General features: G+C 36.5%; 1 protein-coding gene across 9 annotated transcripts in view; it reads right to left on the reverse strand.

Annotated features, from left to right (window-relative positions):
- DMD (dystrophin) overlaps window positions 1-12,977 on the reverse strand; it is a 2,324,635-nt gene that overhangs the window by 557,044 nt on the left and 1,754,614 nt on the right. For all 9 annotated transcript variants that reach the window (XM_045994540.1, XM_045994546.1, XM_045994545.1 and 6 more), the window contains one exon: window positions 1,847-2,058. In XM_045994540.1, coding sequence (XP_045850496.1) covers window positions 1,847-2,058 — 212 coding nt within the window. The remainder of the gene's footprint in view (window positions 1-1,846; window positions 2,059-12,977) is intronic.

Genomic DNA, 12,977 nt, shown 5'->3' on the forward strand with positions numbered 1-12,977 from the left:
TTAAGATGATAGTATCACAAAATTAGAAAATCCTGGATTCCTTCAGTTTCTATTTATGAAAGGGCTCTCAGGAAGGGCTCTTCAACCTCCACTGTACTATGATACAACCAGGGAATTCATCTTTATTATATTAAACTATTGAGATTTCAGGTTTTATTTCAAATAAACCTAGCATAAATACATATGCCATGTAGCTCAGCACAGCCTAAACACTGACTCATTTAGAAATGAAAGTCACTTCATCCAAGAAAACCACAAATAATTTTTTTTCCTCAGATGACATAGCTAACTTGTGATTCAGCCAATTGTTGAGCAGAAGGCCTTTTTCCACCAGGAAAAAAATCTATAGAGGGTTTTAATAAAATATTCAATCTAATCATATTCTCACTGTGTTAGTTCTCTGTTTAGCATTTAAGGTCTTTCCCAACTGACCCACAACTATGAGGTTTGAAAGAATAAAAAGCATGTATGGCACCAGGCATGATGCTTGATAAAACATAGTGAACAAATATTATTTCCTTTCCCTTTTCTCCTTCTTTTACCACAATGAGTTCTACACTCTGAAGTGGACAGATAGATGATGGAGTTTTGGGGGAAAAGAAGAAGAGAAGGAAAAGAAAGAAGTAGGGCAATTGGTCTGAAGGTCAAAGACCTGGAGGAGAATGTGAGAAGACCCCTCATCCTTGCCTTATCCTTACACTTCCCCTCCCTTCTCCATTCAGGGTCCTGCTTAGGAAGGAAAGGACACATTACTTTTTCTAGGAAGGAAGTAATTCCAAATGACTGATTTTATGCTACCACACAAGTATATATATCAACTATGAAGTGATCTCAAAAGATGGTGTAATGTGAAAACCAGCCTATGATATCTGGATTAAATAAAATTAATTTTAAGACTGATATTAGTGATGAGTTTTTCTCTAATCTCTATTTTGGCTACTATGAGCCTGCAATTGCACTGCTGGGTATTTACCCCAAAGATACAGATGTAGTGAAAAGAAGGGCCATCTGTACCCCAATGTTCATAGCAGCAATGGCCACAGTTGCCAAACTGTGGAAAGAACCAAGATGCCCTTCAAGGTACGAATGGATAAGGAAGATGTGGTCCATATACACGATGAGTATTATGCTTCAATCAGAAAGGATGAATACCCAACTTTTGTAGCAACATGGATGGGACTGGAAGAGATTATGCTGAGTGAAATAAGTCAAGCAGAGAGAGTCAATTATCATATGGTTTCACTGATTTGTGGGGCATAAGAAATAACATGGAGGACATGGGGAAATGGAGAGGAGAAGAGAGTTGGGGGAAATTAGAGGGGGAGATGAACCATGAGAAACTATGGACTCTGAAAAACAATCTGAGGGTTTTGAAGGGGCGGGGGTTGGGAGGTTTGGGGAGCCTGGTGGTGGGTATTATGGAGGGCACGTATTGCATGGAGCACTGGGTGTGGTGCATAAACAATGAATTCTGTTACACTGAAAAGAAATTAAATAAAAAAAAGCCTACTGTTCATTTTAGCTTAAATCTTGTTTTCTTTTAAAAAATTTACATTAAAAATCATTAAATTTAGGGGCGCCTGGGTGGCTGAGTGGGTTAAAGCCTCTGTCTTTGGCTCAGGCCATGATTCCAGGGTCCTAGGATGGAGCCCCGCATTGGGTTCTCTGCTCCGTGGGGAGCCTGCTTCCTTCTCTCTCTCTCTGCCTGCCTCTCTGCCTACTTGTGATCTGTCAAATAAATAAATAAATAAAATCTTTAAAAAAAATCATTAAATTTTAATCTACGGTTATAATTTTATCCAATATAACTGGTATTTTATTTTAAGAACATAATCATGATACCAACCTTGGTTTCTGTGATTTTCTTTTGGATTGCATCCATTGTGTAGGGAGCCTCCTTCCACGACTCAAGCTTGGCTCTGGCCTGTCCCAACACCTGCTCAGCCTCTTCTTTAGCTTCTAGCCATTGTGTTGAATCCTTTAACATTTCATTCAACTGCTGTCTCCGGTTCTGAAGGTGTTCCTGTACTTCATCCCACTGATTCTGGATTCTTTCAACTGGAATAGAAGGAAAAATGAATATATAGGAGTAAATGCTAGCCTGGAGAAGACCTTTGAAACTTAACCTTCAAAGATGATCTCACTTTTCACATTATTCATTTAAAAAATTCTTCATTCTGTTACAGATAGGATAATGGACAATAGAATTCCTTACTTTTTCCGGTGGCAAATATGAAGTTAAGTTATCTTCCTTAAGGTAACCTAGAACATCAGTTGTGTATATAAAAATTTAACTCTCTCTAATCCCAATCCCCTGAGCCAAATATGAAAATCTTTTAGAAAGGTTCTAGAGCAGAATGCCTGAATCCCTCTGCCCTTACTGCTTCAGTCCCCAACAACCTGACTTCTGATACTATCACTGGCAGTTCATTCCTTGAAGGATTTGTAGTGCCACGAAGAATTTGCTTTGCCACCTAAATTGCAGGCTAGATATACCAGGGAATTGATGATTCCTGCCACCCCACCTCCCAAGGACTGATGGTACATATTGGGGTATGAATATTTAAGCCTTACTCACTTTCCTACTGATATTTCCCTCAATTGCCAAAGAAACCACACGCTCTGGTTTTCTTCTGGGGCAACCAAAGAGCAGATAGGCCTACTGTAAATGTTTTATAACAATATCTAAGAATTCATATGCATTATATTATGTAAGTAAGAAAGGATTATACTGTCTTTTTTTGTATCATCTTTTTTTGTATCATTGTGAGTCAAAGATGGAGATGTTCTATAAATTCTGCTCTGAAGTACTTTATTTTATATTAAAAATAAACATGACCACATTGTTTTTATATTTTAAAGACCACATTATCTTTTCTTTAAGTTGATTTCATAAAATAGAAATAATGTCTTGGAAAATAAGTAATAAACCCACTATCAACTTTATCCCTTAAGCAAAACATGACAGACATTCTAGATTTTTCTCGAGGTCTCAATGAATACCATGGATAATTGGTTACTAATTTCTCTCATATAGAACTCCTTCCCACTTTTCACATATTCCCACTGCAAAGCTCTATCATTTTTTGCATACACGTTTGCAGTAGACTTTATAGCCCCCTGTCTCAAGTCTCTGTTTTGTAATGCGACCTCCACACTACAGAGAGAGTAATAATGAACATAAATCTGATCATCCCACTCCTTCATTTAAACCCTTCAATGTCTCCCCACTGTCCTCTGGAGTATCTTAGCTTGACATACATTTTCCTCTGTGATCTAGCCTGGATAATCTGAGAGATTTATTTATAAAGGAATAAGTTACAACATAACCCGGATATAGGAAAATCACCAAAGAGAACACAAGAAATTGGGCCTTGCAGCAGTAGAGCTGTTACTATATCTAGGACCAGGAAATCGGGGGGGGGGGGGGTGGAATTAGCCAGAAGCTGAGAATCATAAGAATAATCCACCTTGAGAAGCTCAGTAACCTTTTGCCAAGGGACACCATTGGCCTGAGGTAACTCCACTAGGGAGAGGAGAGTAAATATCCTGATCTCACTTTGTCCTCTCTCTCCTACCAGATCTCCCCTTATGGGTAAACCAACTAGAAGCCAGAGGGCACGTGAGCCCAGTGATGACACAGATCAGCCCCTCGGAGTAGAGACCAAAGAAGAAAGGGACCAAGAGGGGGCTATGGATAGACAAATAAAATGTACACAGCATAAATACTGTAACATTATGTTGCATGATGCAAATTTAGTCCTTCTTCATTAACCCTATTGTTGCCCCCATAAAGCTAAGAGTTAAAGAAGTACTTGAGATATTCTGAAAATAAGGATGAAAACTAGACAAATCCTAGAAGACTAGTGGTTGTGACATGAAATCAAGAATCTGGTACCTAAAATAGGTAAAACCAGGTGAGTGGCACTCATCATAAATGACTGTTTTGGGGAGTTCATTTCTGTTTGGGTGCTTGCTTGGTATTGCAAAACCAGTCAGCATATTATATTCCAACTTGGATTAACACGTGAACCTCTGTTTAAATGTCAGTCTCTCTCTATATTCTTTGAGCACCCTTCTTTTTTGTTTGTTTCACTGTTGCTATTGCCCCACAGGGTAGTATGGCATCTATTTTAGGTAAGATTTACAGTTATTAATTAGTCTTCTATTTAATCTTTAGTTCACAAAATTAATAGTATAAATGCTATTAGAAGAAAGCTGTTTAAAATATGTCTTTACATATTCCGAAATAATTTCCCATCAGTCAAAGAAATAACTGATATTTCAATTACATACCATTTTTTCAACTTATCACGGCCAGTTACTTTATTCTGTATAGTTTGTAACTTTTTTCTTAGCCCATTTTTATATGCTACATGTATATGAAAATAATAAAATTGGCTTTCCTTAAAAAAAATCTCTGATTCCAATTTGTTTTTGCATTAATCAGTCTGGATTAGTGACATTTTATTATGCTAGCAAACTTTTTTGATATAAATATGATAAGTCATTTGTATTCATGCCAGTGAATATTTCCTACATCTTATAGTTCATAGGGTAGACATAATCTTTATATTTAAAAAGTCCATCATAGGAGAAAAAAATTAAGAGTTCTTCCTATTATGTGAGTATGTGTCTCTTCACTGTGGCAAGAGGAGGAAACTTTCATAGCCCAGATCATTATTTCAGACACATATACAATTTGAGTGCTTGTTCAGCCAGAACGATAAAAGTTTTCATCCCAAAGGGGTCATGTGTATGTAATGTAGCAAGGAAAGCTGGTTCATTGGTATATGTATCCCACTAAGGGTGTGCTTTCTCATCCTTGATCTTCAACCGTACATGATCATCAGATAATATTTAACTAAATAAAATTACAGGCTACAGACTCACTCAACAATCCATCTATCCCTCCCAGCACACCTACCTGTCAATCCATTCATCTAGCCTGTCAGTCACCATTTTATTTACCATCTACTAGATAACCAGACATAATGCTTAGCAGTGGGGAAACAAAGGAGTCAAGACAGATTCCCTGGTTTCTGGTTGGTGCCTGTCAGGTAAAGGTGTCATTCAGAATCTACCCAAAGAATAAAGGATGAACAACATTTCAGGGAAAAGATAATGAACTCCATTTCCGACCTATTCAGTGGGAGGTATTGAGGATCATCTACATAGGATTATCATTTTAGTCACTTGGACTGAAGATGTGATGGTATAGCTGTGTATTTGGGGAGAGAGAGAAATCCAGGGTTAGAAATTACTACAGAAAAGTAATGAAAACCTCAATGCTTTCTCACTTGTGGTATGTAGATTGAACAGAACATAAGGGTAAGATGAAGTCCTAGAAAATAAAACACATAAAGACAGAATGAAGCAGTAGCTAATAAGATGAATGAATAGCTAGCAAAGTAGGAGGAATGCCTGGAAAGTATACTTTCATGAAAACATGGACAAGAAAGAATTGCAAAAACCCAAAAGTGGTTAATACTTTTTAAAAAAGATTTTATTTATTTATTTGACAGACAGAGATCACAAGGAGGCAGAGAGTCAGGCAAAGAGAGAAGAGGAAGCAGACTCCCTGCTGAGGAGAGAGCCGGATGCGGGGCTTGATCCCAGGACCCTGGGATCATAACCTGAGCTAAAGACAGAGGCTTGAACCCACTGAGCCACCCAGATGCCCCTGGTTAATACTTTTAAAAGCCATGTCATGCCAGATAATAAAAATCATAATAATTAACATTTATTTGAATATCTACACTGCTTAAAACTCTGTTTTTAAGTTCTGTATGAGTGTTAATTTAATCATTATGATGATCTTATGAGGTATTTATCATTGTTTATGCTGCTGCTGTTGCTACTTCTCATTGAACAGAGGAAGAAATAGACTGCATTAATGAATTGACATAAGGTCATACAGACAGTGAGTGGGAGAGCCAACACTTGGACCCAAATAGTCAGACTCCCCAAAGCCCATGCCAAAAGTGTCCATTGGATTTGACCACATGGAATTCCCTCAGGACCATACGGAAGATAATCTTAGTGGAGTGGTGGAAATCTTACTATAAGGAATTGACAAATGAATCAGCCAATGATAAATGAGAGTTGGAAGATTACCCTTTGTGGGTGACATCTGTGAGGTGCCTTTTTCACTGCCTCCCAGAGTTCACTCATCAGGGTTGAACTCAAGTTGCCCATAGCAATAACCCGCTTGATAAGTGGCTCAATTATTGGCTTCTTTCCCTGTTTTGCTGTGCCACTCTCTTACTGGCATTTCATGGGATCACCTTACAAATAAAAAACTTTCACTCAAATCATTGTTTCAAGGTCATCCTTCTGGGGGAAGCTAGTCTAAGTTAGATTTTTATACATTTAATTAAAAAAAAAAAACCTTAGTGCACAGCCCAGTGCTTGGTGCCTGGTATACTTTCAGTAACTGCCTGTCAAATGAATTGTACATGTAGACTATTTTAATTATCCATACTTCCTTTTTATAATGATGTAAAAATGCCACTTTCAAAGTTAACTCTTGCTCAGGACCTTGAGTCTTTCTTCTTTAAAAGAAGTCACTGTCTCTTCGTTGCATTTCAAGTTTACATAAATTGAACACTGGTTTAAGAATTATGTTCATCATCACTCGTCATCAGGGAAGTTCAAATCAAAACTACAAAGAGCACCTCACACCTATCAGAATGGTGAAAATCAATAGCACAAGAAACAACAAGTGTTGGTGAGGATACAGAGAAAAAGGAACCCTCATGCACTGTTGGTGGGAATGCAAAGTGGTGTGGCCACTCTGGAAAACAGTACAGAGTTCCTCAAAAAGTTAAAATTAGAACTCCCTTATGATCCAGTAATGGCACTGCTAGGTATTTACCCAAAGGATACAAAAACATTAATTCAAAGGGATACATGCACCCGTATGTTTATAGCAGCATTATTTACAATAGGCAAACTATGGAAGCAGCCTAAGTGTCTATTGACTGATAAATGGACAAAGAGGTGAGATCTATCTATCTATCTAGATATATAGATATATATCACTCAGCCATAAAAAAATAATGAAATCTTGCCATTTGCAATGACATGGATGGATATAGAGAGTATAATGCTAAGCTAAATAAATCAAGAAAGACAAATACCATATGACTTCACTCATACGTGGAATTTAAGGAATGGAAAAAACAAGGAAAAGGGGAAAAAGCAAGAGAGACAGAGAGACAAAGCAAGAAACAGACAATAAAGGACAATCTGACAGTTACTGGAGGGGAAAGGTTGGGGGGGGGATAGGTGAAACAGGTGATGGAGATTAAGGGCTACAGTTGCCTTGATGAGCACTAGGTATTGTATGAAGTGTTGAATTACTATATTGTACACCTGAAACTAATATAACACTGTATACTAATTAACCAGAATTAAAATAAATACTTAAAAAAAAGAATTGCATATTTCCCTCTTTATTTTCCTCTCATTTTCCATGATCTCTATTTTAAGCAAAATAAGTATTTTCTGGGCATCCTATGTTTCTGATTTAATGCCTCTGCATCAACCATATTTTTTGTTAGAGAACATCTTCAATATCATATTTACTAGTAGAATATTCTCATCTGATTTAAAAAACCCATAAATTAAAAGGTATTTTGGTATGTGAGGGGGATTCTTGTGAGCGAAAAATAATTCATGATCTTTCTTTCTCTAATATTCTTAAAATAGACCGTGGATCAGAGAGAATCTGTTGGCATGTCTTTTTGGCTCCATATGTCTTTTTAATTAAATCTAGATGGTGTAATATAGAAGAGTATATGTATATATCAGATAAGGATTTTTTTTATTTTTGAACTGTTTATTGTTTTGGTTTTTGTTTTCTTTTCCTTGCACTTCCTTCACATTTGTTTTCTTGCCTTTGAATAGCTAAAATTAACTTTCTCTAATTTCCTTTTTTTTCAAAAATTGTGTTATGTTAATCACCATACAGTATTCAGATAAGGATATTTTTATGGGTATTTTCAAATCTTTTTTTTAAATTTTTTAATTTTTATTTATTTGACAGAGAGAAATCACAACTAGGCAGAGAGGCAGGCAGAGAGAGAGGAGGAAGCAGGCTCCCTGCAGAGCAGAGAGCCTGATGTGGGGCTCGATCCCAGGACCCTGGGATCATGACCTGAGCCGAAGGCAGAGGCTTTAACCCACTGAGCCACCCAGGCGTCCCGGGTATTTTCAAATCTTAAAACATACTGAGCTTCAGAAGCTAATAACAACAATAAAATACTCTATTGTTATTAACATAAGTACAAAGTACAAAGAGATGAATACAAGAAAGACAATAAACAGATGCATCGACCTTTATGAAATAAATACCTATATGTGAGAATACATTTTGCAGAGCAGAAATTATGGAGAGATTATTTCCTTTATAAAAGAATTCACCAAAAGATTTCTTTAAATAGTCAACTTGTCAGGTATATTTAAAATATTTGACTGGTGTTCCAGTCCCCGGTACTAAATTGGAAACTTCCCCTAACTGGAAGCTACCTGAATTCCCCTCTACTGGAAAATGAATAAATACACTGTGATATATTTACCAATATAATACTATCTAGCAACAAGAATAAAATATCTACAACTTATGCAGTAGTATATATTAACCTCACAAACATAATGTTGAGTGAAAGAAGCCAGCCAAAAACAAGGGCATACTGTTTTATTTCACTTATATAATATATAAAAAGAGGAAAAAGTAAGATGACTGCAGAAGTCAGGATAATGGTTATCCTCAGGGGACTCGTAGTCACTGAACGAGACATGACAGATGCTTCAGAGTTCTGGATATTATTCTGTTTCTTGATTTGAGGCGTGTTTACACAGTTGTATTTAGTTTGTGCAAACCCACCAAGCTAAACATTTATAACATGTGCATTTTCCCTTATGTATATTGTACTCCAATAAAAATTTAATGAAGTATGATTTGACTTGTAAAATGTATTGTGCATACAACATTGGAGATTTCGTTTTTTCAAAAGGGCTGCAACCTGTGAAATAAGCATCACTGGCAGATATTAATGATAATAAGAGATGCAATGGTTTTGTTAAGGATACATACAATTTAGGTCTTAGATTGATGTGATAAAGAACATCTCAGAAATACTCATTGGCCAATGAACCAGACTAGACTCACAGAAACAGATCAGCACATAGAGACCAGTGAAGCAGCTATTTGGTTATTTAACTACAGAAACAAAGCACTGCAATTGAGTGATATAGCTGTCCTAAGAGCAGTGTGATATATATTCCACTTTGTCAAGGAATGAAAGTAAACATAAAATCTGCAGATCATCAAAGAGAAGCTGTTGTTTTGGAGCTGGGCCATTGTGGTAGCTGGACATCATATGGACCTGCTAATTGTCCATGCCTGGGCCAACAATTCAAACTACAGAATTTCATCACACTTGCAACACTGCACCCAGAATATTATTGATAGACCAAAGATATATTATGGCAGTGTACTTGGTCACTAGAGCCCATACTGTTAGATTTACATTTATACCAGATTCATCTGACATGCAAAAGTGAAATAATAATAAAATATATGCATATAAACTCAGACAATCTGTGCATGTTGGTAATTGAAGAGCTACCCAAATGTGTGCATTTATCCTTTCAAAGGGCCATCATAGAAAGCTTCTCAATTGATTTGTCCAGTAAGTAGATGCTGGATAAAGAAGGGAAATAAATAACCAATGCTAAGACTCACGATGACAGACTGGGACTCAGCATGTGTCCTGATTTACAGATCTCTAGAAGTGTCAAATTGGAAACTCAGCAATCATGTCAAGAACCACAATACCGCAGAGAAAGAAACAGTTCAGTTGATTGAGTACTAACCAATCTTTCACTTCATGTTTTCAAGCTAGCTATGTTTGATTATCGATATACATTCTTGACTGATATAAATTCCCACAACATTTCTCTTAGGGAAAAATGTTATTTACAAAAACGAAATGATTGCCTTTTTGAATATACATTGCTACAGAACAAAGAACAACTCTGTTGCAATTTCTGCACTGAATTTATAGTCAGAGAATTAGAAGTTACTGTGACTAAGTTTTAGAAAGAAACCTTGACTAGCAGTTAGCAATGGGTTATAGCCTTAGATTTGCGACGAAATTTAATCTGCAAAAGTTGCTTCACCACAACTTCAATTTCCTCAACTGCAAAACTGAAATAATGATGGTTGTACAACCAAAGAATTGTTGTGAAGATAAAATTCAAATAAGAGCATAGAGGACAATAATGAACCAAGGTGTTCCTGCTTCTCCATACAGAGACCAAACAATGGATTATAGTCATCAGCAAATATTTGTGATCTGCTTGGTGGAGCACACTGTGGATCTCAGTGATTGCGCAGGGTACTTTAATAATTCAGGTAGAAGATACCAAACTGGTAGAGTGGATTCGCAGGCAAATGGGTCGCAAATGGGTAAAGAATGGCAGAAATTTAACTATGGGCAACTGTAAGGAAAATGATTCCAATGGGAGTTAAGATAATGAGTTGTGATAGTTAAAGATGGGAAAGAGATGTGGGAATCGCAATAGACTGTTCACTGAGGCTAAAATAGTCAACAAAATGTTAGGGGGTGATCTAGAAGGGAACTTAAAAAAAAAGAAATAAAGAAACCACCATTATCCTACTCTTGTACTAAGTTAGGGTACATCTCTGCCTTCAGGAATGTGAGCATACTTCATGTTTGATATTCAAAGACTTGTAAGAAACCAAGGTAAGTAAAAATAATAATGACCAAAATTATAGGGAATATTAAGATTTGTTTCATGTACTTCCACATGGCATTCAAACATGGTTCTTTAGAAGACTTATTTATAGTTAAGTTCTGCAAAGAATTTCAACTTAAACCCATTAAGAAGAGGGAGAAACAAACACACTAACCCTGAAGTCATATGTATCTAGTGTGAATGGACACTTGCTGTATTTAGGAACAGGACATGAGGAATGTGGCTGCTGTATAAACACGGGGAAAAAAAATGTCATTTCAGACCAAAAAGCTGGAAAAGGAAGGGAGTTACAGGCACGTGATTAAATCCTAGCCACTATGACTAATTTGAATTTCTGTTCCTTTCCTAAATCCTAAAAAGCTAGAATTCAGAAACAGCCAAACTTTATGTTTAAACTTATGGAAGACAGACCTAGTGTAAATGACCAAGTTAAAAATATTTTATAATATTAGTCTAACATTTAGGGTTAGTTTGAACATGGCAAAAATCAGTAAAAATGTTATTTCACAACTAGTTTACTCTCTATAAAATGAGGATAACAATAACAAGAAGATTAATAATCTATTAAGATTAAGGAAATAATAAACACAAAGCACTGAGCAGCATGTCTGGCCCTTGCTCTCTATTATAGGGGTGAAGAGAGACAACCTTGTACTTTCATAACACCAATGAGGTTCTCAGATTTTTTAAAAGATTTTATTTATTTATTTGTCAGAGAGAGAGAGAGAGCGCGCACAAGCAGAGGGAACAGCAGGCAGAGGGAGAAGCAGGCTCCCCACTGAGCAAGGAGCCCAATATGGGACCCAATCCTAGGACCCTGGGATCATGACCTGAGCCAAAGGCAGATGCCTGACCAACTGAGCCACCTATGCATCCTGAAGTTCTTAGATTTTGAGACACTAAGCAAAAGTGAGCAGACTGGATGATCCCTGAGGTTCTTACAAGCTCGAACAGTCTGTGAAATACATGTTTCTTGATGTTTCTGTCAAAGCTAGAGCCTCACCTTACAAGGTTATTGGGAAGAACTCAGTCAGCTCAGTGATTGGATGAGCAGAGAGAACATCAGCAGTACAACAGTATGTCATTCCCCTGGATGGGCCATTGGTATGATTCAGCTTGACAATCTTAAATTCAGCCATGTTAAAATAAGCTCAAGCCAACCTAAAAAAAAAAGGTTCCTTTCTCTGGAAAAAATTTTTAAGTGAGGTGAAACTGATATACAACATGAGTTTCAGGTGTACAACATAATAATTCAATATTTGTACATATTGTGAAATGATCATCTTAATAAGTCTAGTTAAGATCCAAAAGTTCTTTCCTTTCTGGGGTGACAGTATTTTTCTGTATCTTGATAGAGGCATATGTCACACTAGTGTACCCACCATCAATATTCACTGAATGGGACACATAAAACTTGTGCATTTGACTATGCAAATTTTACCACAAGAAAACAAACAAACAACTATAAATGAATATTGAGCTCTAATTAATGATATACATGTTGAAGTGTTTTGGGGTAAAGGGTACTGATGTTTCCAAACTTAGAAATGCATCAAAAAGTGTGTGTGTGTGGGGGGGGGTGAGGATTGATGGGAGGATAAAGGAATGAAGTGGTACAGCAGAATCTAGATGGTAAGTTCATGGGTATTCAATGTAGGGTTCCTTCAGCTTTTCTGTGTACTTGAATTCTTCAGAATAAAATTTTAGATAAGATGCTCTCTCACAGCATGCACAAAGTAGCATATTATTTAGGCAGCTTTCTAGGTCACTAAGACCACTTTTCAATTAAGAAAATAATACCATCTGTGGAATATGTAAGTCTAAAAGATAGTAAATAGCATTTCTAGAGTGGAAATGATGAAACATTTTGCTGAAAGTCACACCCAATGTATATGGTGAGGAGCTAGAAGTGGAATTCAGGCAGATCTCTTAATTTCATAATCAACAGACTGTCAGAGACCATATTACCTCGTATTGTGATTATAAACCATAGGTAAATGAGTGCTGATGCCCACTCTGAACTGAGTTAAGGTCAAAGGAGGATTGCATTTTTGCCACCAGCTGGAGAGTCACAGATTATAAGAAAATACCAACATCTAGTCATAATGAAACATGTAAGCTATTTAAATATTAATTTTAAAAGGATATTTTGAAATGTGGTATTATTTGATCATTAAAATGAATTTTAA

Source organism: Meles meles, chromosome X (assembly GCF_922984935.1).
Source record: "Meles meles chromosome X, mMelMel3.1 paternal haplotype, whole genome shotgun sequence".
NCBI lineage: Eukaryota > Metazoa > Chordata > Mammalia > Carnivora > Mustelidae > Meles > Meles meles.